The sequence below is a fragment of the Balaenoptera physalus genome (assembly GCF_965194825.1).
Source record: "Balaenoptera physalus genome assembly, chromosome: 7".
NCBI lineage: Eukaryota > Metazoa > Chordata > Mammalia > Artiodactyla > Balaenopteridae > Balaenoptera > Balaenoptera physalus.
This window is the reverse complement of record NC_138886.1, coordinates 10,687,322-10,714,227: the sequence shown is the minus strand read 5'-3', so window position 1 is coordinate 10,714,227 and position 26,906 is coordinate 10,687,322. Positions and strand designations below refer to the sequence as shown.

General features: G+C 38.0%; 1 protein-coding gene and 1 pseudogene across 5 annotated transcripts in view; both read right to left on the bottom strand.

Moving 5' to 3' along the window:
• Nucleotides 1-26,906, bottom strand: part of NR6A1 (nuclear receptor subfamily 6 group A member 1) — a 213,379-nt gene that overhangs the window by 167,663 nt on the left and 18,810 nt on the right. For all 4 annotated transcript variants that reach the window (XM_082467790.1, XM_082467788.1, XM_082467789.1 and 1 more), the window contains exon 2: nucleotides 14,506-14,547. In XM_082467790.1, the coding sequence (XP_082323916.1) occupies nucleotides 14,506-14,547 (42 nt within the window). The remainder of the gene's footprint in view (nucleotides 1-14,505; nucleotides 14,548-26,906) is intronic.
• Nucleotides 18,377-26,632, bottom strand: LOC309664300 (large ribosomal subunit protein eL6 pseudogene; annotated as a pseudogene). The gene is made up of 2 exons: nucleotides 26,618-26,632; nucleotides 18,377-25,575 (listed from the first exon to the last, which is right to left on the bottom strand). The product of its transcript is annotated as a large ribosomal subunit protein eL6 pseudogene (transcript).

The following is a 26,906-nucleotide window of genomic DNA, read 5'->3' as shown; positions in this document are numbered from 1 at the left end:
CAAAAAAAAACCCAAAACAATTAAGAAAATGGTCATAGGAACATACATATCGATAATTACCTTAAACGTGAATGGATTAAATGCTCCAACCAAAAGACACAGGCTTGCCGAATGGATACAAAAACAAGATCCATATATATGCTGTCTACAAGAGACCCACTTTAGACCTAGGGACACATACAGACTGAAAGTGAGTGGATGGAAAAAGATATTCCATGCAAATGGAAATCAAAAGAAAGCTGGAGTAGCTATACTCATATCAGATAAAATAGACTTTAAAATAAAGAATGTTACAAGAGACAAGGAAGGACACTACATAATGATCAAGGGATCAATCGAAGAAGAAGATATAACAATTATAAATATATATGCACCCAACATAGGAGCACCTCAATACATAAGGCAACTGCTAACAGCTTAAAAGAGGAAATTGACAGTAACACAATCATAGTGGGGGACTTTAACACCTCACTTACACCAATGGACAGATCATCCAAAATGAAAATAAATACGGAAACAGAAGCTTTCAATGACACAATAGACTAGATAGATTTAATTGATATTTATAGGACATTCCATCCAAAAACAGCAGATTACACGTTCTTCTCAAGTGCGCACAGAACATTCTTCAGGATAGATCACATCTTGGGTCACAAATCAAGCCTCAGTAAATTTAAGAAAATTGAAATCATATCAAGCATCTTTTCTGACCACAACGCTATGAGATTAGAAATGAATTACAGGGAAAAAAACACAAACACATGGAGGCTAAACAGTACGTTACTAAATAACCAACAGATCACTGAAGAAATCAAAGAGGACATCAAAAAATACCTAGAGACAAATGACAATGAAAACACGACGACCCAAAAGCTATGGGATGCAGCAAAAGCGGTTCTAAGAGGGAAGTTTCTAGCTATACAAGCCTACCTCAAGAAACAAGAAAAATCTCAAGTAAACAATCTAACCTTACACCTAAAGAAACTAGAGAAAGAAGAACAAACAAAACCCAAAGTTAGCAGAAGGAAAGAAATCATAAAGATCAGAGCAGAAATAAATGAAATAGAAACAAAGAAAACAATAGCAAAGATCAATAAAACTAAAAGCTGGTTCTTTGAGAAGATAAAATTGATAAGCCATTAGCCAGACTCATCAAGAAAAAGAGGGAGAGGACTCAAATCAATATAATCAGAAATGAAAAAGGAGAAGTTACAACAGACACCGCAGAAATACAAAGCATCCTAAGAGACTACTACAAGCAACTCTATGCCAATAAAATGGACAACCTGGAAAAAATGGATAAATTCTTAGAAAGGTATAACCTTCCAAGACTGAACCAGGAAGAAACAGAAAATATGAACAGACCAATCACAAGTAATGAAATTGAAACTGTGATTAAACATCTTCCAACAAACAAAAGTCCAGGACCAGATGGCTTCACAGGTGAATTCTATCAAACATTTAGAGAAGAGCTAACACCTATCCTTCTCAAACTCTTCCAAAAAATTGCAGAGGAAGGAACACTCCCAAACTCATTCTATGAGGCCACCATCACCCTGATACCAAAACCAGACAAAGACACTACAAAAAAAGAAAATGACAGACCAATATCACTGATGAATACAGATGCAAAAATCCTCAACAAATTACTAGCAAAGAGAATCCTACAACACATTAAAAGGATCATACACCACGATCAAGTGGGATTTATCCCAGGGATGCAAGGATTCTTCAATACACGCAAATCAATCAATGTGATACACCATATTAACAAATTTAAGAAGAAAAACCATATGATCATCTCAATAGATGCAGAAAAAGCTTTTGACAAAATTCAACACCCATTTATGATAAAATCTCTCCAGAAAGTGGGCATAGAGGGAACCTACCTCAACATAATAAAGGCCATATATGACAAACCCACAGCAAACATCATTCTCAACGGTGAAAAACTGAAAGCATTTCCTCTAAGATCAGGAACGAGACAAGGATGTCCACTCTCACCACTATTATTCAACATAGTTCTGGAAGTCCTAGCCACGGCAATCAGAGAAGAAAAAGAAATAAAAGGAATACAAATTGGAAAAGAAGAAGTAAAACTGTCACTGTTTGCAGATGACATGATACTATACATACAGAATCCTAAAGATGCCACCAGAAAACTGCTAGAGCTAATTAATGAATTTGGTAAAGTTGCAGGATACAAAATTAATGCACAGAAATCTCTTGCATTCCTATACACTAATGATGAAATATCTGAAAGAGAAATTATGGAAACACTCCCATTTACCACTGCAACAAAAAGAATAAAATACCTAGGAATAAACCTTCCTAGGGAGACAAAAGACCTGTATGCAGAAAACTATAAGACACTGATGAAAGAAATTAAAGATGATACCAACAGATGGAGAGATATACCATGCTCCTGGATTGGAAGAATCAACATTGTGAAAATGAGGGCTTCCCTGGTGGCGCAGGGGTTGAGAATCTGCCTGCCAATGCAGGGGACATGGGTTCGAGCCCTGGTCTGGGAAGATCCCACATGCTGCGGAGCAACTAGGCCCGTGAGCCACAACTACTGAGCCTGCGCGTCTGGAGCCTGTGCTCCCAACGAGAGAGGCTGCGATAGTGAGAGGCCCGCGCACCACGATGAAGAGTGGCCCCCGCTTGCTACAACTAGAGAAAGCCCTCGCACAGAAACGAAGACCCAACGCAGCAAAAATAAATAAATTAATTAATTAATAACATTGTGAAAATGACTATACTACCCAAAGCAATCTACAGATTCAATGCAATCCCTATCAAATTACCAATAGCATGTTTTACGGAACTAGAACAAATCATCTTAAAATTTGTATGGAGACACAAAAGACCCCGAATAGCCAAAGCAGTCTTGAGGGAAAAAAACGGAGCTGGAGGAATCAGACTCCCTGACTTCAGACTATACTACAAAGCTACAGTAATCAAGACAATATGGTACTGGCACAAAAACAGAAAGATAGATCAATGGAACAGGATAGAAAGCCCAGACACAAACCCACACACCTATGGTCAACTAATCTATGACAAAGGAGGCAAAGACATACAATGGAGAAAAGACAGTCTCTTCAGTAAGTGGTGCTGGGAAAACTGGACAGCTACATGTAAAAGAATGAAATTAGAATACTCCCTAACACCATACACAAAACTAAACTCAAAATGGATTAGAGACCTAAATGTAAGACTGGACACTATAAAACTCTTAGAGGAAAACACAGGAAGAACACTCTTTGACATAAATCACAGAAAGACCTTTTTTGATCCACCTCCTAGAGTAATGGAAATAAAAACAAAAATAAACAAATGGGACCTAATGAAACTTCAAAGCTTTTGCACAGCAAAGGAAACCATAAACAAGATGAAAAGACAACCCTCAGAATGGGAGAAAATATTTGCAAACGAATCAACAGACAAAGGATTAATCTCCAAAATATATAAACAGCTCATTCAGCTCAATATTAAAGAAACAAACACCCCAATCCAAAAATGGGCAGAAGACGTAAATAGACATTTCTCCAAAGAAGACATACAGACGGCCACGAAGCACATGAAAAGATGCTCAACATCACTAATTATTAGAGAAATGCAAATCAAAACTACAATGAGGTATCACCTCACACCAGTTAGAATGGGCATCATCAGAAAATCTACAAACAACAAATGCTGGAGAGGGTGTGGAGAAAAGGGAACCCTATTGCACTGTTGGTGGGAATGTAGATTGATACAGCCACTGTGGAGAACAATATGGAGGTTCCTTAAAAAAACTAAAAATAGAATTACCATATGACCCAGCAATCCCACTACTGGGCACATACCCAGTGAAAACCGTAATTCAAAAAGACACATGCACCCGAATGTTCATTGCAGCACTATTTACAATAGCCAGGTCACGGAAGCAACCTAAATGCCCATCGACAGACGAATGGATAAAGAAGTTGTGGTACATATATACAATGGAATATTACTCAGCCATAAAAAGGAATGAAATTGAGTCATTTGTTGAGACGTGGATGGATCTAGAGACTGTCATACAGAGTGAAGTAAGTCAGAAAGAGAAAAACAAATATCGTATATTAACGCATGTATGTGGAACCTAGAAAAATGGTACAGATGAACCGGGTTGCAGGGCAGAAGTTGAGACACAGATGTAGAGAACAAACGTATGGGCCCCAAGGGGAGGAAAACTGTGGTGGGGTGGGTATGGTGGTGTGCTGAATTGGGCGATTGGGATTGATATGTATAAAGTGATGTGTATAAAACTGACGACTGATTAAAAAAAAAAAAAGCAAAAAAAAATAATAAAAATCAAACTCATAAAAAAAAAAAAAATCTCCCAACAAACAAAAAGCCCAGGACTAGGTGGCTTCACAGGCGAATTCTATCCAAAAAAAAAAAAAAAAAAAAAACCACATCGGTCCCATTACCTGCTCACTACAAAAACTAAAATTTAAAAGTTGGCAACACCAAACACTTACAAGGATGTGGAACTATTAGAACTCATACTACTGGAATTGTAAAACGTACAATTTGGAAAACTGGCAATTTCATTAAAAGTTTAACATACATCTACCATCTGACCCAACAATTCCTAGATACGTTTAGAGAAATTAAAATATATCCACAAAAACCTTGTACAAGAATTTTTATAGCTGCTTTATCATAATAGTACAAAAGTAGAAACAGCCCAGGTATCAACAGATGAATAGATCAACTATGATATAGTTAATTGAATACTACTCAGTAATAAAAAGAAGTGAATTACTAACACGTGCAACAACATGGATGAGTCTCAAACATTATGCTGAAAAACACTAGACACAATAAAGCACATGTTGTATGATTCCATCTATAAGACATGTCAGAACAGACAAACTAATCTATCATGACAGAAATCCGAAGTTACTGCTTCTTGGGGCAGAATAGTGGGATCAACTGAGAAAAAGCATAAGGGAATTTTCTGAAGGGATGGCAATGTTCTATATCTTGATGAAACATGAATTACAAGGGTACATACATTTGTGAAAACTGCTTGAACGTTACACTCAATATCTGTGTGTTTCACTGTATGTAAATCATACCACTATTTTAAAAAGATAAAAAGTACACTGGCTTTGGAATCACACAGGCTTCAGGTCTGCCACTTGGCAGCTCTGCGACCTTAGCCAAGTGTTAAACTGTCAGTTTCCTTATCTGTAAAATGGGGAGAACAAGAGTTGAGAACAACTTCATAGAGTTGAAAGAATAAAGGAGACAGTGTTTTAAAACCATTAGCATACAGTAAATGCTCACTAAATATTAGCCCAAAAAGTTAGAAACCCTTCATCATATATTTCAGCAACGAAGAAACATGCAGTAACAGCTAGAGCAGCTAAATACTTGGCAATTCACATATACTATCGAACTTGTTTTTAAAAACAACCCCTAAGAGGGATTATTACTGTTTTATGGATGAAGAAACTGACCTTCACAGGTTGCCTATGGTCACTTAGCAAGGACTGGCAAAAGCCAAGATGCAAACTCTCATGTTCTTTCCACTGCACCACACCGTGTCCATTAGGGTCACTTTCAGCAACATGACCTGCAACTGCCAGGACAGCACAATTCATATGAGAAGCTTACTTAAGGCTCCCTACATTCTTGATAGCAGGGTAAAAAGAAGGCCAATTCTGATAGCTTGATTAGTGAATGGAGGCAGGGCTGCAAGCAGAAGCCTGAAAATGCTGCTCTAAGCTTTTACCCTGTTTTTTGGCTTCAAGATGGTTCCTGATACTTGAGGATACAGGTTCCCATTCCTTAGAGCAATTTCAAGATAAGAGAATTCTGAATGTAAAATCTATCATCTAAATGGGAAGCTGTAGCCTGGGTGACTCAATTTGACAGAATAGTTTGGAAGCTTGGCAGCTGAAATGAGAGCCACAGATTTTTTAAAAAATATATATCTCATTTCTTAATACAAGAGCCTTGTTAAAAAAAATTAAGGGATAAAACCTGGTGGTCCAGTAGTTAGGACTCTGCACTTCCACTGCCGGGGGCCCAGGTTCAGTCTCTGGTCAGGGACCTAAGATCCCACAAGCCGCGGTGTGGCCAATAAATTAATTAATTTATAAAAATTAAAACAGAAATAGTGAAAGTTACTCTGTGATACCACCTGCCCAAAGAAATCACTGTTAACTGTTCAGTGTATCTTCTTCCAGACTAAAATTTACCTTCTCCTTAACGATTCTATAGTATTCCATTACATGGATAACTATAATCCATTTTAGTCCCCTATTAAACTTTTGAGCTGTTCCTTTTTTGCTATTACAAATGCTGAAAAGAGTATCTGTGAATATACATTTTGCACAACTTTCATTTCTTATAGGATAAATACCCAGATGTACTAACGGCTAAATCTGCAAATTTAAATTTAAAAATTTTTAATTTTAAACTGCTAAATCTGCAAGAATAAACCCGAACATTTTTAGTTGACAGATATTGTTAGATTATACTCACAGACTTCCCATTTTCCCACACCTTCATCTGCACTGTTAATTATCATTTTTTAATGTAGGAACTGCAAACTCAAATGCCTAGAGAAGACTGGAAGGAAACATAAATGGATGAAGGAGGCCATGTGGGTTTGTGACAAACCTGAGTGTGCATGCTCATTTAAAGAGGGCAGCCACTACTCTGTTCCAGCCAACAGATGCCATGTAGCAACAGAAATCCAGGCCTAGTGCTGGACCATCCAATTTATCAAGAAGGCCAGAAATGGAAATTTTTATGAAACTCTTGCAGGTTTTAAATGTTGACAACTAACATGCTTTTATTTAAACATCCAGTTAGTCAAACAAAATACATCTATAAGCCAGACTACATTTAGCACATGGAATTTTGTGCTAAGGTGAAAACAATATAACACTATTTTCACTGTGAATCTTATTATTCATGCAGTTTATCCTTTCCTATGCTTATCAACAGAGGATATATCTATTCAATTTTGGTTCATACTGTCAGCACCCTTCAAAGAAAGATGCTTATCTTTTCTTTCAGATTCAAATCTACAACAACAAATACTGGACCAACAAAAAAAAGATATGTAACTTCAGATACAGAAGCTAAGAGTCTTAACTGACCTGTATGCCCAGAAAAGGCTTATGAAGACTCATTGGGGACTGAATTGCTATACTCTCCTCAACATACTTAGAGAACCCCAAGATTTTGAGAGAAAACACCAATTTGTAAAACTATGTATATCTGAAGAGAGTGGCTTTAATAATCCAGGGTTTCCCTCCATTACCTAATACATTTGCCTAACAGCAAATATTCTCCTTGGTGAGACATCAGAAATGGAAGAGAAGAATTCCCACACATCCACTTCGTTATCATATACTAAATGTAAACAACCACTTTCAGCTTTTTTTTTTTTTTTAAATTTATTTTTATATTTATTTTTGGCTGTGTTGGGTCTTCGTTTCTGTGCGAGGGCTTTCTCTAGTCGTGGCAAGCAGGGGCCACTCTTCATTGCGGTGCGCAGGCCTCTCACTATCGCGGCCTCTCTTGTTGCGGAGCACAGGCTCCAGATGCACAGGCTCAGTAGCTGTGGCTCACGGGCCCAGCTGCTCCGCGGCATGTGGGATCCTCCCAGACCAGGGCTCGAACCCGTGTCCCCTGCGTTGGCAGGCAAACTCTCAACCACTGTGCCACCAGGGAAGCCCCAGCTTTTTTTAAAAAATGAATTAAGGCACAGGTTTATAGGAATCCTTCTCTGCTCTCAAAATGTTACTGCAATACTGGTCCCACAGAAATAATTTCAGCAACCTATCTAATTTCAGAGTTTCTTCTCATTCTTTCTTAGTCATCCATTGCATATCTCCAGACCCAGATGTTCAAGCATTCCCTGAACCCACCATAGATAATGGCAGAGATCCATGACTATCCAAGGATCCAACAAGAGCCTTTGAATGCAACTATCTTTTCATCAATTGTAAACAAGTCCTAAACTCTTGGCTCCATAGGGAGTCTCTATCAAGTCAGTATAAACTCTGAAATAGGGGCAAAGGTCAAGGGGATGAAGCTCAGCCTAAACTCTGGATCTCATCCCACCCCCACCCTGTTCAAAAGAATTCTTATCAGAAAGGAACTCCCCAGCAAAAGGCCACATTCAGGAGACGTGATCTTGCAGTGATCTAGCAGATTCAGCTGAAGCTTTGGAAGCAAGCCTCTTGGAACTGTTATGAATGTGAAATACCAATATCACATACAGAATGTTGTGAAGGAAAGGTGACATAAAGGGGAAAACCAAGGGAACTTATCTTATGAACTTATCTTCATTTGTTTCAGGAAAGAACCTGTTTGATAATATATAGTGGAATAATCCTGAACCTCAGAAGAAATCTCTGGGAACCTATTCCACAGTGAATTACTCTACTTTACATCCAAAATAATTCTAATATATGCAAAAGAGCCCAAATGACACTTAGAAAACAGTCTTTATTCTGTACATAAAAGGCCCCGTTATATATGTTATAAATCCTTATACTGCCTTAAACTCTTCCATTAGCATCTGAGACTTGTCACAGTCAAGAGAGCTAGAAACAGGATAGAAGATTCATTAAAACAGCAGCTCTGAAGTCCCAGATGTTTCTCCACTGTGTACTTTGGGGTGAGTCATTTAACCTCTCCAGGCCTTAGCACTCTCATCTGTTAGAATAGGAATAGTATCTTTTCAAACAGGTTTTATGAGTGCTTAACGAAAAATGCACATGAAGCATTTAATGTGTAATAAATATTAGCCATTATTATTATTACTACTATTATGTAGTAAAAAGCCACATAGCATCAAGTTTTGTGTCTGTCGTTCCTGACTAAACCAGAGTCCCTTGAGGGCAGGAACTGAGTCGTAGGCTTGGCACACACATCAAAGGGAAAAAGAGAAATGGGGAGGGAAGGAAACAGTGGACTAGGTATTACAAAGTCAAACTTAAATTTAGATATTTTATATGCTATAACCAACCCTTCTCACTCCCACTAAATATGTTCAAAGTACCTAGTACATAAGGAATACCCAATAAATGTTAATTTTCTTTGATCTCTAACACCCAACCTTAAGTTCATTATCTGCAGACCACACTTGGGTTTATACGAACTGTTTTCTGAGATCAAAAATTGTGACATATAGTTTGACAACTAGGAACAGACCCATAGGACATAGTACAGAACGTTGGATTCTTGGAATGAACCTATGGGTAACTCTAGCTGAGATGTACATTTCTCTTTTATAGCCTGAAGGATCCACAAAAAGTCTCCTTGGGATCCCAAAACACTGGACAGATGAATGCAAAGCCAGAGCAAACTAGTGGTGTTAGGCTGTCTTATTCTGAAGCTGTTTTTTAAATTGCCTGTTCATCCCACATCACTCATGGATCTCTGCCTGGTGGGCATCTATCAGTATGGCAACAGAGAGGAAAGATTAATTTAACTTTCAAGTCTCTTCTAAAATGCTCATTTATCCAGGTCTTTGCTCAGCAGGGGAAAATATATACATATGTGTATGTATGTATGTATGTATGTATGTATGTATGTATGTGTGTGTGTGTGTGTATATATATATATATATATATATATATATATATATATATATATATATATATATATAAAAGCCTGAGTCAGCAAGAATCCCAAGCATGCAGTCTTTTAAAAATGCTGGGACTTCCCTGGCGGCGCAGTAGTTGAGAATCCGCCTGCCAGTGCAGGGGACATGGGTTCAAGCCCTGGTTCGGGAAGATCCCACATGCCGCAAAGCAAGTAAGCCAGTGCACCACAACTACTGAGTCTGCACTCTAGAGCCCGTGAGCCACAACTACTGAAGCCCGTGAGCCATAACTACTGAAGCCTGTGAGCCGTAACTACTGAAGCCCATGCACCTAGAGCCCATGCTCTGCAACAAGAGAAGCCACTGCAATGAGAAGCCCGTGCACTGCAACGAAGAGTAGCCCCTACCCGCTGCAACTAGAGAAAGCCCACACGCAGCAACAAAGACCCAACACAGCCAAAAAATTAATTAATTAATTATTTTTTAAAAGTATCATAGGATTTATAAATAAATAAATAAAATAAAATGGTAATGGCAGGTCTTTAATTACACCAATTTCTTCCTCAGCATGCTCTCTATAAGACCTTGCTACTGACCAAAGAGAAAGTGCATAATCTGAGTATTTATTTTAAATAAGCAGAGGGTTAACTCCTTTAGTTTCCTAAGAGGTTAAATAAATGGGTTGGCAGATGGTCATTTTGGTTACCTGCTGCTGGTTGGGTGAAGGGGCCCAAAACACCCTAACAGTCAACCAGATGGTAAGAACAGTCTTGGCCAGCAGTACATGAGCTCCACTCCTTTGAGGGAACTATTTACTTGAAGCAGTAACTTACACCTGCTAACATCTGGAATGATTTATCTTTGTGTCATTAGGCAACACAGGATAGTTTAATTGAATAAAGTGGTTACAACAGCCGTTAGGTACAGAAAGACTGAGAATTTCAACATTATGCTACATAGCCTAGAATAGCATACACTTAATAGTGTTTACCATTTGCCAAGCATTGTTCCAAATGCATATATTACTTCCTTTAATCTCCACAATAGCCTTGTGAAGTAGAAGTACTTTTTTATTGTCCCCATTTAACAGATGAGAATACTAAGGCACAGAGAGGTTAAATAACTTAGCCAAGATTACAGAGCTAGTAAATACTGAAGCCAAGTTGAACTCAAGCAATCTTGAGCCAGAGTCAATGCTCTTAATTCTGAAGAGTTTTGGCTTATATAAAAAGCTAAAGGGCTCACTTGAAATGGAGACAAAAAATTTATATAAAACTATGTTCACTGTGGCACTATTTATAATGTAGAAAAAACTGCAAACAACCTAAATGCCCAACAATAGGTAAATGGTTAAATAAACCATGGTAAACTTATTCACTTACAATGAAATATTATCTTGCCATTAAAAATATTTATGAAAACTGTTTCATGACTTGGGACAGTGTTCCCAATGTAATGTTGAGTGGGGGAGAAATAAACAGGATACAAAATTGTATATATGATTTCTAACCACGTAAAAAATAAGCTCAGACACAAACTGGAAGGACATATTCTCAAATAAGAAACAATGGTTATCTCCAGGTGGTGGGATTAGGGGTGTTTATAGTTTTCTTTTAGTGTTTTCCACAATGAACACTCATTATCCTACTATCAGTTTAAACAAAGGCAATTTTTTTCTTTTAATCAAGCTGCACGAAAATCCTCAAGCAGTTGGTATAAACAGCTAAAAAGCTTCTAATCTGTCTAAACTTCAAGGAGTTACTTTCCTTGGCATAATACCCTTTGAACACCAAACAACATAGTCAGCACATACCAAAAAGAATGCTCATCTTCAAATTTGGAAGCTGAATTAAAATACGAGTATTTTCAATTTTGGTCAGTGTTTATTCTCTAATTATTTGTAGGATTATTTTACAAGAAGAGAAATGGATTTAACTATTTAGAGGCCAAGAACCCAGGAATGGCTTTGCTGAAATAGAATAAGGGACAAAAGTCTGACTAGGGAGGAAGAACAGCTGTTGCTAATCCAACTATTTACCCTTTGACCCTCTATCTGGCCAATAACTGAACAGTATCAATTGTTTTCCTGTATCATGTGCTGTTTACAAGCCCTGAGAGGCATGAAAGGAATTAATAATTTAGCCTAGATAGTCGACAGTCTTTATTGGGGAGCCCCTTGTCTGTGGGACAGAAATCAGAGCAAGTAACTGTCCTGAAGTCATAGGTCCCTTTACTGTTCCTGTTTTATAGCCTAATTGGTCCCCAAACATAAATCAATTATTTCTCCTGTGTTAAGCAACAATGACTTCTATTCTCTAACTTCCCTTGTATCAAGTCAGTCCTTGTTCTCTTGAATTTTACAACTACACGGTAAGAACGATGGCTGAGGAAAAAACTCGGGGAGCAGGGCAGACTGGGGTTATTTGGAAACAGAAGCACAGAAAGGTTATGCTGTTTTGAACTTCTCTTGACCTTTGACTGCCCTTGTCCCTTATGCTAACAGGCAGGGTACAGAGATGCTTCTTGTAGAAATGAACTTAGCCTGAACCTGTGTTGTAACATTGGACTCCAGGAAGCTCAGGAATCATAGCAAGGCAGCCAGAGTGTGAGTAGCTGCCCATATTCTAAGCATGCTACCCATCTGGTCTATCACAAAAAATGTAGGGGGAAAAAAAAGGCTATACAAATTTTACAAAGTCAGTCTTTCCTCATCCAGTTCCAACATGTTGTCCCAAACTTGCTGTCTACAACCACTGCCAAGCAAAATGGGAAATCAGCAACAACGGAATTTCCTGGTCCAAAATAAGCAAGTATGAGCAGGCCTTCCTTATCAGGAATTTGGGGGGTAAGGGAGACATTGGAGCCTCTAAATTCCAAAGATGCGTCACAAAGAAAACCCTATTATTCTCCATCTAATGTGCAGAAGTTGTGAAATATTAACATAGGAGATGTTATTCCTTCCCAATCAGAAGCCATGGAATTTGTAGTATCAACAGCCATAACCAACTTTACACAACACATGTGTACAGCCCATTTCAGTCTTGAGGTGTGCTATGACTTGGTAGGACTGAGCATGCTCAATTGAACCCCAAGATTGACTCAGACCAGATGATAAACTTTTGTTTCTTCCCATTCATTATTATAATGTCAGATCTTTATGTATTTCTTCAAAGAGAGAGACCAAAAATACTAACTTCACAAAAATAACACGTGGACTATTGAATATAGTGGCCATATAAGCTAAGTATGATTTTTAAAAGAAAAATGATTTTTTTAGGTAACTCCCATTCTATACTGATATATAAAATTATGATTCAATATCTGTTCATTCTCAAGGAATGGAGAGGTCTATAAAGCACAACATCTAGCTAGAGAGTCTATGCAGAAATGTTAAATGAGTTAGAATTACCTGGCCCAGAAAGAACAATAATCCAATAATAATCTTCATAAGAATATCAAGTGCCTTTCCTAGAAGATGGACATGAATATTTTCAATTGCTACTAAGTGCAGAAAAAGAGAATAAATTTGGATACTATGTGCTAAATTAGAGATTTAAAAAAGTGTATTTTGAAATAATTCCAGACAAGGAAATATTTTCCAATAGACTATTAATAAATTAGGGCAGGACATTTAGGGCAGCCTACAACTGGGCCTGTTGCAGAGAACATTCAATGTTAAACTGAGTTCTCAATTACCTGGCTTGTTTTATGTGTAGTTCTATCTGAAAGATCACAGAGCGTGTCAATATCCTTCCTCGTGTTCAAAAATGCTTCTAAGAGAGGACCATGACTCGAGAATTTACCTTTTGCTCCTCCTAAATGACGGCTATTCATAAGAGAAAGACAGTGAAAATAGTGTGTTCACTCACAGGTAATGGGATGTCAGGTAGGAAGGTGGGGTAAACTGAGCCTATATTACCTACAAAGCTGATTCTGAACTTTATGACTTGTAGAAAGACAAATCTATTTCCCTGGTGTTTTATAAGCATTATGAGACTTATTTTGTCTTGCAATTAATAAGTTAGTTGAACAAACATGAATGTTTATACTATTAAGGTGTGTGAGGAAAATATGAGAAGGTCCACAGCTGATATTAGTCAGGATGGTGAGAAGGTGAACTTTATCGCTTACCTCAAAAGCAGAATGGTGACCAATAACCAGCCCCATGACCCTAACAAGTACAAGAACTAGAAAAAATAACTCTAAATCATCTCATGGAGTCTCAATCTAAAATATCATTCGACCTTCTGGTATTATAGCAAAATAAGGTATGTATACACTGAATATTCTCCATATCCCAGAATGGTGTATGCCACATTATGAGAGCACTATAAACACAGATGATTATCTATGATCAAGACTTATATAGTCCTGAAAAGCATCATTTAATTAGACTTTGAAATGGTCATTCTCATACCTTAAACTTAAGAATGCAGATGAAGATGCTTTAGAAATTAAACTGTGGTATGAAGGTTATCAACTATAAATATCTAAACCTTTACATAATCCTTCTTTGAAAGAAATTATATCAAAATTATGTCAAAATTTTAAAAAGTGGTTGTGGGTATATGGTGGTATGTGTGCATAAATGAAAGCACAATTTTTGTTGGTGGTGGTTTCATGGGATGATGGAGAACAAGAAACTAGTATTAAATAGAAATTTTCAGCGAAGAATTTTCTATTAAATGGCTAGACTCTGGCCACCAAATAACATTAAGAGAAGAAAAAGAAAACATAACTAGAAAAGAGAGAATACCCTCCCCATAATCATAAATTAAAGTGAAATAAAATCTGTCAATAGGTCTATAAATGACATCTTAAGTTATACATTTCAAAGTACACACACATACACTTTTCTTACACATGAACACTGGGGAACATTCAGAACTTACTAGTGCTTGGGTCAAGCTCTGCCAATTCGTCCTGACAAAAACCTAAAGAGAAAACAACAGGAAAAAAAGATTACAATTCATGAATTACTCCAAGGTGCCTCCAAATATGAAAAATCAAGTATCATATAGGGGGAAAAAAATCCAGACTCAGATGTCAAATCTGGATATGAATCCTAGCTCTGTAACATTTAGCTACTGTACATCCTTCTTTGAGCCTCCATTTCATCATCTTTATATAAAAAAATGGAGATAGTAACAGCACTTATCATGGAGTAGTAATGAGGATTAAGTGAGACACTGATATAAAATGCTTATTTAGCACAGTCCCTGACACAGAGGAGCTCAATAAACAACAGCACAAGTAATTATGAGTAAGCATGCCAAAGTTAGCTGTAAAAAGTTCGTAATAAAATTACAACGTACTTAATACTCGTCATGTTCTACTATGTTATCAATGAATTATTTTCCAAAAGAAAGCAAAATATACAAAATATGAACTTATAAAATATCAAACAGGATAATTTTACTTAAAATTTTCACAGTTGCTGAAGAATTTTACCTATACACACAAATAGGAGCAATTCTTCCATTAATAAATATGCTATTCAAGTTGGAATAAATACCTCTCAAAGCACATTTCAGGCCCAAAAAATCTCAGCTACATCTTTCTGATTGGTGTGTAACTATCACACTGAAGAGAAAAATCAAGCACAGTGAGTGGCAAACACCCAGTAGGTGTTCTATACATAGGTGATGAAAGTTCTATTTTCCTGGAATGACTGCTTATTCTCTCCAGTTTGCCTTCTACTCATCCTCAGAAAAGCTTTTTCTTGCCTCCCTTATCCTTGTGTCATACACAAGGTCAAAGCCCCCTGTTATAATTATCTATAATGCTTTGTGCACTCATAAACAAGGAATTACTGGCTCAATGTCTGATGACACTATTAGACTGTTCCACTAACAGTGTTCCACCATCCCAGGGGAAGGGACCTGGCCTGTCTTGTTCACAGCTGTATCCCCATTATGTCTCACAAGCCTAGTACAAAGCAGATGTTCAATAAATATCAACTGTAGTATCTCAATGGTAAATTCAAAAACAATGGAGCAAAACTAGGACTAGAGGGATATAAGAACATTTTCTGTCATCAGAGCCAGGCAACCAGAAGCCAAAAGAGCAACTGAGCGTCATGTGGAGAAGAAGAATTCAAACAGCAAGTAGACTGTTTAAACACCACTTTTAAAGTCCTTGCAATCCTGGGCATTCACCAAACAAGCCACAGTCCTTCTTGGTAAAGAACTATTCATCATCCTTCAAGACCCAGCTCAAATATGACAACTATGAAACGGGGAAAACAGAAGAGGCCTCTCCTGCATTCACAACTTAAATAAATAACTGCCTCCTGCACTAGACAGTGAGCTCTTCAAGGGTAGGGACAGTGCCATATCCATCTGCAGAGCTGCTTCTACGCCCAAAACAGTTGCCGATACATTACGTAAGGTGCTCAAATGCAGGATGAACCAAACAGAAAACACAACCCTGCTTCTAGATCACAGTCTAGGGGAAGGAAGTCACAGGATCAGAAAATCTAAGTCTAGCCTGAAAAGTGTGTGGAATGTCTGAATGAGGAAATCTGATCTGGAAAACCAGAGTTTGGAAGCTGCTAAAGTGGATGAGATGCCTAAAAAGGCTCACCTCAGAGCAACTTTAAACCCTCTCTACCTAAACACATGGGGATCAGAAAAGCTGTGGAGAGATGCCAGGCAATGAGGAAATCACTCATTACACATGGTTCCAATATTGAACATCCTGCCAGAAATGAAACTGAGAATAAGCATTCACTTAACATAAATTGACTCAAAAACAGGACAAAAAACATGGGAAGGCAGAATAGTATAATGGGAAAGTTATAGTTCAAGCCACTTTTAGTTTAGTCATATGACTTTAGGCAAGTCACTCCCTATTCTGGACCTCAGATTCTGGACATTAAATGAAAGAGCTGTACTAGAAGTCTCAAGAAAAGACAAAGCCTAACACATTTTCTGAAAACGACATTCGGAACTCAAAGTAACTAGATCAAACACAAATAAAGAGAGGGTGACTAAAAAAAAAAGAAATACTATGAAAAATAGTTAAAGTGGGCATCTATTGCTTTTATCTGCCTAGCAACCACTCCCCCTTCTGGTTAATGGCATTCTGATTTTACTTTGGAGACTTATCCCTTTTACACTTTCAGTTGATATGACCCAAGTAGGATTGACCCTAACCCTGCTATAAACTGGGATTAACAACAGCACTTACCTTACAGGTCTGTTAAAAGGATTAAATGAGATAGTGCTTGTAAAGACCTTACACAGTACTTGACAAAGTCAAAGCTCAACAAATGTGAGCTACTACTAACTAACTAACCCCAAGGGTCCACCCAATCTAGTGCTGTATCTGTGGTACCAAAGAGGAGATTATAGGAGGGTTAACTATTGACTCATTCATGACACCATCCTCAAAGACCTGGAATGGAACCCCCTAACATCACTAATGTAGTTTAATTACTTGCTGTGATTCTTGAACCTTTTTTTATATTTTGAGCCTATAAATTGCTTGATGCAATAATTCCAGATGTAGTACGCTACGCCCCAAGGAAAGAAGAACTCTTCATATTTTCCTTAAAACAAATTCCTCCAGTGGTCACAAAGATCCCTGATTATGGAATTCAGTAACTATGTCTACAGTCCCTCCATCCAGCCCTGAGACCACTGGCTAATAATGTTGTCTCTGGCTTTACAGATCATCACTAATGCAGGAGGCCTGAGGAGATATGGAGAACAATGTTAATCCTACCTCCTGACAAGTCAATGGAATGGCTAGATCTGGCTACCGTTCTCAGTCTCACCCAGATTCTCAGCAACCAGATCTAGCTAGCAAAATGATTCCTAGCTAGAAGAATCCAAACTACTGCTAGAAGTAACCCCAATGTGTGTTCAATTCAATTCAACACAGAGGCAAAGGATATCAGAATTGTTTGGTAAAAAGCAGACTCCTAAGGCACATAAATACACAAATATAACCCCAAAACCTTCTGCCTCACAAAATACAACATATTAAACAGATTAGGAAATGTTCTGAGAAATCCAGAGTCTTTGGCTGGTGACTTAAATTGCTTTAAAAAGGGAGAGACAAGAGACACAGCTTGGTTCCTAAAATGATAGATATACCACTAAATTAGCATGCTCACAAGCAATTTGAAATTTAGTGCAAAGCTTATATATATTCTGTTACCACGGTTTAACTTAGAAGACAGATGCACAGTGAAAAGGACATAGGTCTGAGTTAGAGTTGGATTCAAATCCCGTATCTGCCACTATTTTTGTTTAATTAACTACCCTATAGCTACTTCCTGAAATGGGGATAAAAATAACCATCTGGTTCAACTGTTGTGAGATTTGGTGAATATATATAAATAACCTACTTTATGGCAAGAGATCAATAAATGGCTCTCAGTCTAGGAATTTTCTTTAATACAAAGGAAGATCCAGTTGACAAGCTTTTCTCCAATAGGAAAGAATTTGGCAAAAACAAAAAGATCAGTGACTCCTTAATCTGTGATTGGCTACAGTAATAGATTTTGAAAATACTGATTTTTTTTCTTTATTTACTATTTTTGGCTATAAACTTATACATTTACCACAATAGGATCTTAAATAAACTTTGAGTATACAATTTTTTTCCAAATGTGAACAAAAGCTTATGGGTAATGCCACTTAACAAATTCAAGCCTAAAACACTAGCTAATTGTAATCTATAATGTGTTTTTTACAAAAGCAAGTTAAATATTACTCTAGGAATGTTTTAATTTCATTCAATTTGACTGTAGGAAGGCAGCATGGTGCAACAGAGACTTGGATCCTGGTCAGGATTCTGCCAATCTACTTTGAAGCCCACAAGGCAAAATTAAGGTGAGGCCCTTAAAAGGCAAAATTCTATAATTTTAATCAAACATCTCATCTTTCCCCAAAACAGAAATCACATATTAACATTAGTTTAAATGTTTTAATTCAATATGAGATATAACATTATTTTATCTAGTCAACTGCAATTCAAGTTTCATGTACTTTAAAATGTGAGATATGAAATGAAGCAGAGCTTCCAGAAGGAAGTTAGGGATCTAGAAGGATTTTGAAAACTATTCTGCCTTATTAGGTTCCCTACTCTGTGATCCCAATTCCCTCTGCTTCCCACACCAAATCACCACCAGGGCTACTGACCGTGAATTCAGGTTTTAGAGAATTTTGTTCTCCATACTCCCTAAGAAAAATGCTAAAAATCTTTACCCAGGATTTGTACTGATACACAAGAGTCATTCACTGGTACTTTCTGGACCAACAGCTCAGGTCATCTGTGTCAGTTTCCCATCTGCTTTGTGCCCCTGATCATGATTAGGTTCCCAATGAAACTCGGTGTCCTTTTTTCAGTCAGATCTGGTCTCAGCCCTAACTATCCCCCGCCTCAAGGCTGAGGCACGTCCCAGGATCCCAGGAAAGGTTGCTCAGTAAATGTTGAGGAACTACTTCTTTCTCCAAAAAGCAATGGTACTAAACCACATGCTACCACAATTAAGTTCTTGCCAAAATATCAAGTTCTAAGAGAAAAAAACAGTTTCAGTATTCTCTGCCTTTGAAGTCTAGACCAACAATGTCCAATTGAAATTCCTACAATGATGGAAATGTTCTCTCTCTTCATTATCCAAAATGATAGCCACTAGCCACATGTGGCTATTAAGCACTTGGAATGTGACTAGTGTGACTGAGCAACTGAATTTTTAACTTAATTTAATTTTGTTTAATTAAAGTAGCCACGTAAGGCCAGTGGCTATTATAATGGAAAACATAAGACTAGAAAAAAAGTCTTCCCTCTTCTAAATGTATTATGCCACCTTTTGGACTCTGTTGCAGCTTTAAAGTAAATGAAATATGGAAATGCTTACGCTAGTGTTATTTACTGACCAATTCATAAGTTTATCAGTTGTTATCAGAAAGTAATTCCATCAGCCTAGCAAATACAGTCACTTACTCCCTCAAATGTTATTAAGTACCTGCCCACACTGTAGCAGCTCCTAGGCCTGGAAGATACAAATATCAGTAAGAATGACCCTACTGTCAGAGAATGAATAGTCCAGAGGGGTACAGAATAAAAATTAACTATAGAGCACAACAATATGAATGTACTTAATGCCACTGAACTGTACACTTAAAATGGTTAAAATGGTAAATTTTATGTTATATATATTATACTACAATAAGAAAAGATTAAAGCCAAATGAAATAAAGATAGCGAAGGAACTTCCCTGGTGGTCCAGTGGTTAGGACTCCACGCTTCCACTGCAGGGGGCACAGGTTCAATACCTGGTTGGGGAACTAAGATCCCACATGCCGTGTGGTGCGGCCAAAAAAAAAAAAAAAAAAAAAAAAAGCTAGTGAAATAGACAATAACATTAAAAAAATTAATGGTAGGGAGTGAATGATGGACAGATTGGGACAGATGGACAAGGTGAAACTGGGAGGCACTGCAGAGTAGTAAGAGCATATCTTTTGCTATCATAATAGGTTTGAGTACTGGCACCATCACTTACTACTGTGTTAACTTAGGAAGTGACTTCACCTATCTGAGCCAATTTCCTCATCTGTAGATTGCTGTGAGGATTTAATGAAATGATACACTTAGGGCAGTGGAAAGCGCTTAAGAGCCGCTATCAATATTAGTGAGAACAGAGCAGCAACCATGGGGCCAGGGGCATGTGCAAGGGATAAGCATTCACCAGACAAACAGGGCTATTTGAGAAACATGCAGAGGAAGCCACATGTAAAAGGCATGAACCGAGAAAGTGAACAATGTTACCTGGTAATGTGATTTGACTGGAGCCCCAGCCAGGGCTATATCATAAAGGGTTTTAACTGCCATGCATGGGGAGTTTTTGGCTTTTATTCTATAGGCAATAGTCACTGAGGAAAGGAAATACATGGATACACCTAGGAAGTGTGTCAATACCAGCCCAACTCTGACTAACTTCAATACAGTGGTTCTAAAATTTCAACCAGGTAACTAAAAGCATAAGGGTTAAAAGGATGGGAGGAAAGCGCTCTGAGAGGGTAGCCAAGATATACATGGCAAACCATCCACAGATCCTGAAATTCTAGGAACTCTTCCCATTTTTCAGGGCCCCTCCCAACTCCATCTCCTATACTGCTTTTGGTACAAAGAATGGCTTAGGTAGCGGCTGAAAAGGAACGTAGCTTTTTTCCTTTTTTTTTTGGTAACAAACATTAGCTAGCCAAACCATGGCCTGCCTTACAGTCCAGTTTGCAGCCTGCAATTTAGCCCCAGACCCAAGCAAGTACAGAAACACTTTTCTTTAGATTGGCTGAGCATTAAATTCACATCTGCCTCTTTCCTTTCTATCCAGTGAGTGGGATGCCACTTGGGCCATTAGCTTTTGTTTCTCACAGGCAACCTGATAAACTATACTTCAGGAATAACAGAAAATGCTTTTGAATACAGAGACAGCACCACAAGTCTGCACAGCAAAAGCTGGCTGGCAGAACTTCAAGTCATATTTCCCTTTCTCCACCTACAAATGTCAAGGTCACATTTTAAAAACTGCAACAAAAACAAAGCCCTTTCCCTAATGTCATTTTTTTAACATGAAATCTTAGGGGCAGAAAAAAAGAGTGGGGGGAGGAGAAGCCAAGAATTCTCAATTATATAACCTATTGTGCCCACATATTTGCTCAGCTTAAATGGTGCTTACAATAAGTGTCTACATTTCTATGGAAACATTAATAAGTTCCATCTGATCAACCTACATCACCTTTCATTCAGTTTTTCAGCCTTCTAGCTTTGTAACTGCAGCCTTGAAACCATACTGAAGGCAGAAAAGCCAGCTCAAGATTATGACATTTCAATTTTAAGATATTTTAAAAAATAAAAGCAGTACAAAGCTTCAAGGCTGTGGCTAGAGAATCAGAAGGTGAAAACAGTTTAGGAAGGCAATTCGGTTTGATGAGTCAGAGGTCATTAGTGTTTCTATGGAAATATAGTACAGGCATTTCTCAGAAAACTGCACGTACTGATGAGCCTCTGACATTCTTCATTTACAATTCCTGGATCTCTGTAGTAACAAAAGAGATTGTTGATATTTCTCCATTCAGCTTGGAGGTTAAAGAAATTTCAAAATACACATACAATAAAATGTATAAAATAATCTCTCAGCTGCCATTTATTGAATCTTTATTATAGGCCTGGCATTGGCTTGATGCTTTACACGAATTCTTCCTTTCTCCATCTTATAGGTTTAAACAGATTATTGTATTCTGTTACATGGAAAGAGCCACAAAAGTCAAAACAAGAGAACTTCTATTCAGAGTAGTTGGGCTAATAAAACCCCACCTTTGCAAGGTACATGCTTTTCAACAGCTAGCTGGGAACTTGACGTTACTTCAAAAAACAAACCCTGACATTCCCACAAAAGCAGGGCTTCAGAGTCCAAGAAAAAAACACCACACCTTAGATGAGTCCATTATAAACCTCCTCTTGAATAATCCAAGATAATCAGAAGCAGCCAGAGTAACTTCACTAACCAGATCAAACCGAAGTATAAAACTTTACATGAATGAATAAATGCAATACTGTAATTAAACAAGAACTAGGTTCTTTTAGAAAAATGTTACTCCCAGCAGAAGTAGGAAGAGTGAAGACTTTTTTGCTCATTGTCATTTCAAAGACTAACTGAAGAAGAGTCTTACAGACAAAGGAGTTTGTTTGACCGTGGTCACAGAGCTTTCGAGGTCATTTCAGAACCATCTGTTCAGGATGATTTTTTTTTTCTCCATTCTATTTTTCTGATTGAAAATATATTGTTTTTATAAACAGAAACATGCACATTTTAAAAATCCTAAGAACAATGAAAAATATTTTTAAAAAGAATGTATATATATGTATAACTGAATCACTTTGCTGTACAGCAGTAATTAACACAACATTGTAAATCAACTTTACTTCAATAAAAAAGAAAAAGCCTAAGAACAAAATGATTCGCCTTAACTCTAAAATTGACCAGTTCAACTGAAGGAAAAAAAAAAAACCTCCCAGACATTCTCTAAGTGACTTTTAAATTACTTCTTATTAGAAACATAATTCTGGGCACTAATCTTTCTGACATACTAGTTAACCATTAATGCTAAAGCTCAGCACCATCTCTCATGTCTCAGCTTCAGAAATCCATTGTGTGGCAACAAAAAGATACAACATCTTTAAACTTCCACCCCAGAATCTTTCAAATATGAAGCAAAGCTAGTTGCTAGTTAATCATATCTATGAAATAACCCCAAAAGAAATTTTTTTAAACTATTCGAACTGGAGTCAAGATAGAAGAGCAAAAACCAACATATGTTTATAGCACCACATAAATGCAAAAGACACTCCACAAACAGGATTAAGGGTGAAAAACTCCTGCTGCTTCTTATATGCTACACTTTCCTACGTTCTAAAATTAAACTCAATAAATATTTACCTAGCATTTTCAATATAGGGCACTATGCTAAGTTAAAAGGGATACAAAGATGAATAAAGCTGGCTACCCCTAGATTCTTACAATCCCTCTCCCCACTGGTAACCATTAGTTTGTTCTCTATATCTGTGAGTCTGCTTCTTTGTTATATTCACTAGTCTGTTCTATTTTTTTACATTCCACATATAAGTGATATCATACAACACTTTGTATTTGTCTTCCTCTGTCTGACTTATTTCAATTAGCATAATAACCTCCAAGTCCATCCATGTTGCTGCAAACAGCAAAATTTCATTCTTTCTAACGGCTGAGTAGTATTCCATTGTATGTATATTACCACATCATCTTTATCCATTCATCTGTTGACAGACACTTAGGTCGCTTCCATATCTTGGCAATTGTAAATAATGCTGCCATGAACATTGGGGTGTATGTATATTTTCGAATTAGTGTTTCTGGTTTTTTTGGATATATAGCCAGGAGTCAAACTGCTGGGTCATATATGGTAGTTCTATTTTTAGTTTTTTGAGAAACCTCCATACTGTTTTCCACAGTGGCTACACCAGTTTACACTCCCACCAATAGTGTACAAGGATTCCCTTTTCTCCACATCTTTACCAACATTTGTTATTTGTGTTCTTTTTGATGACAGCCATCCTGACAGGTGTGAGATGATGCTTCATTGTAGTTTTGATTTGCATTTCCCTGATGATCAGCGATGTTGAGCATCTTCTCATGTGCCTGTTGGCTGGCTCCCCATTTTCAACATGTTTAGCATGGCATGGAAGGCCTTAAATCATAGAAATAGGGAATTCCCTGTTAGTCCAGTGGTTAAGACTCCGAGCTTTCACTGCCAAGGGCCCGGGTCTGATCCCTGGTCGGGGAACTGAGATCCCATGGGCCACATGGCACCGCCAAAAAAAAAAAAAAATCATAGAAATAAGCAAGTCCAACATTTGAAAAGCTACTTTTTAGAACCTTCTTTTCCTTGACTCATCATGAAGTTTGAAAAGGGTAAAACATCAATTCCTATTTCCAAACTCTTAACTCTTTATACAGAGATTAAAACGTCTATACCAACTCTGATGTTAAAGCAATTTCCTAATGTTGAGACATCAATAAAGTGATACACTAGGGAGGCAAGACACCTGAACACTAGCCTTACTCTGGTACTAATAAGCCATTTGTGTAATGCTGAGGGATCTACTCCCTCTGTGCTCCATTTTCTCTTCAGTAAAAGGAGAAAGTCTGGCCAATTTTCTTAGTATTTTTTCAGCTCTAAAGTCTATGAATTTTTCAAAAGTTGGCAGTTGTGTATACTAGGGGATACAGAGGACATAATGTTAACACTTGAGGAACCCTTAAGAGGTTGCCAAGATTCTTAGATTTTTTTTTTTTTTTTAACTAGAAGAAACCTTATAAATCATCCCTAATCTCTTCCATCCCAGTCTAGCCCCCATTTTACAGAAGGAAGAAATTGTGTAAAGGGAGTAACATCTGTAATATCTCTCTGCTTTAAACGATAATCATGGTCCTAAAGGCTTTGGCATTTTCCCAATCTAAAAATGGCAACAATAATAGTACATACATGTCACAGGGCTGCGGAGAGGATTAAATGAAATAAAAAAAATTTAAAGCACTCAAGAGAGTACCTGCTTTAGTAAAGGTTAGCCATTATTATTTTTTTTTTTTTTAGATGGACCAGTTATTCAATTAGGTTCTTTGTAAGAAGTTTAGAACACTATTTTGTGAGGATAAATTCCATTTGTAAGAGCAAACACAGAGTGGAGGTAGCCCTGGAGCTGAGGAACAGCTTTGTTTCTTCATAGAATTTGTGAGTCCACAGCTTTCTGATCAACCTTGCGCTGCTCTGTAATCTCATATTTCTCTCTGTGGGTCGAAGATCCCACCTTCCTGGTGCCTGGGCTTACACAGCTTCTTCTTCTTGAAGTAAACATCAGTAAGATGTTCTAGGATTTTTCACACGACTGACATCAATTTTGATGGAGGTGGCAATGACAAATTTCTGGTGTTCTGCGGAGAACTCGATTGAGGGACAGAGGCCCAGCCACAAGTAGCAAGCCACTGCTCAGCTGCTTCAGAAAGATGACCCTCTTGCCTCCGTGGCGCCCAGTGAAGCAGATCAGAATGGTCCCAGGAGTGATGTCAGCACGCAGTTTTCTCACATGCTTACTGAAGGGTTTTTTGCCATGACTTAACAGCTTTCCAGGCACATTTTCAGTAGGATAATACCTAGGCACTTTGCGAAGTTAACCACTCGGGTACCACCATTCTTGTCACCACCAACTGGTTTTGTGACAGTAGCAAGGACCATCACCTTCTTTTTCTTTTCAACCTTGGATTTAGCTACTGAATACTTCATCTTGTACAAGGCCTTTCTGGAATACATAACCAATCAGGAATACTGGCCAATTCCTCTGACCAAGACAGGGTTTCAGCTGCAGTGGGGCTTCCCCTTCTTAACCTTTTTAACCTTGCCACCAGCATAAGCCTTTTTTTTTTTTTCCTTTTAATTTTTATCGGAGTATGGTTGCTTTACAATGTTGTGTACAACACTGTACAACAAAATGAAACAGCCATACACACATAGATATCCCCTCCCTTTTGGACTTCCCTCCCATTTAGGTTACCACAGTGCATTAGGTAGAGTTCCCTGAGCTATACAGTATGTTCCCATCAGTTGTCTAATTTATACATAGTATCAATAGTGTATATGAAAAAAAAAAAAAGAAAAAAAAAAAAAAAGAAAATAGTGTATATGTGTCAATCCCAGTCTCCCAATTCCTCCCACCCCACCCCTTTCCCACTTGGTATCCATACATTTGTTCTCTATACATCAGCCTTCTTCGCTTCACATTTTTTCTCTTTAGTATCTGGTTTCTCAGCTTTTCCACTGCCATCTTGTAAGATGAGAAAATGGAGTTAGCCATTATTATCATAGTTGGGGAAGTCATTCTGATCTTCACCCTCCAAGCCACAAATATAAGTATACTTGTGAAACAGACTTCTTTTTTTTTTTTCCTTAATTTATTTTATTTATTTATTTTTGGCTGCTCTGGGTCTTCGTTGCTGCGCACAAGCCCCCTCCAGCCGCAGCGAGCAGGGGCCACTCTTCACCGTGGCACGCGGACTTCTCATTGCGGTGGCCTCTCCCGTCGCGCAGCATGGGCCCCGGGCGCGCGGGCCTCAGCAGTTGCGGCACGCGGGCTCAGCAGCCATGGCTCGCAGGCTCCAGAGCGCAGGCTCAGCAGCTGCGGCGCACGGGCCCAGCCACTCTGCGGCATGTGGGATCCTCCCGGACCAGGGCCCGAACCCGTGTCCCCTGCATTGGCAGGTGGACTCCCAACCACTGCGCCATCAGGGAAGCCCAGACTTCTTGATTAAAAAACATAAACCACTTTGCAGCAGCTCTAGAGAAACTGTTCCACTCTGTGCACACACAGAGGATAGGACCTTTTATTAAGTCATCACTCAGTGCTATTATTGAGATGTTGGCTTCTTGATGAAGCTACAGCATTCATGTGAAAACTGACCTCTGGGTCAACCATTCAGATCTCAGATCACCAGACCAATGAAATAAATGACTGGGGCATGTTTAAGAGCTACAGATACTAGTCTACCCTGCCCAACTAAAATCATACTCTACTTGTATAATACATGCATCCTTTTAATTTTTGATACCTGTTATAAGGTCTGTCAGCTTAGGGGTAAAGTTCATCTTCTAACATTATCATGCATTAGCATTAGCACAAACATAATGTAGCATTCTTACTTCCCAATATGTATCTCAAAACTAAGTGAAATACCAAAAATGTCAGGCTT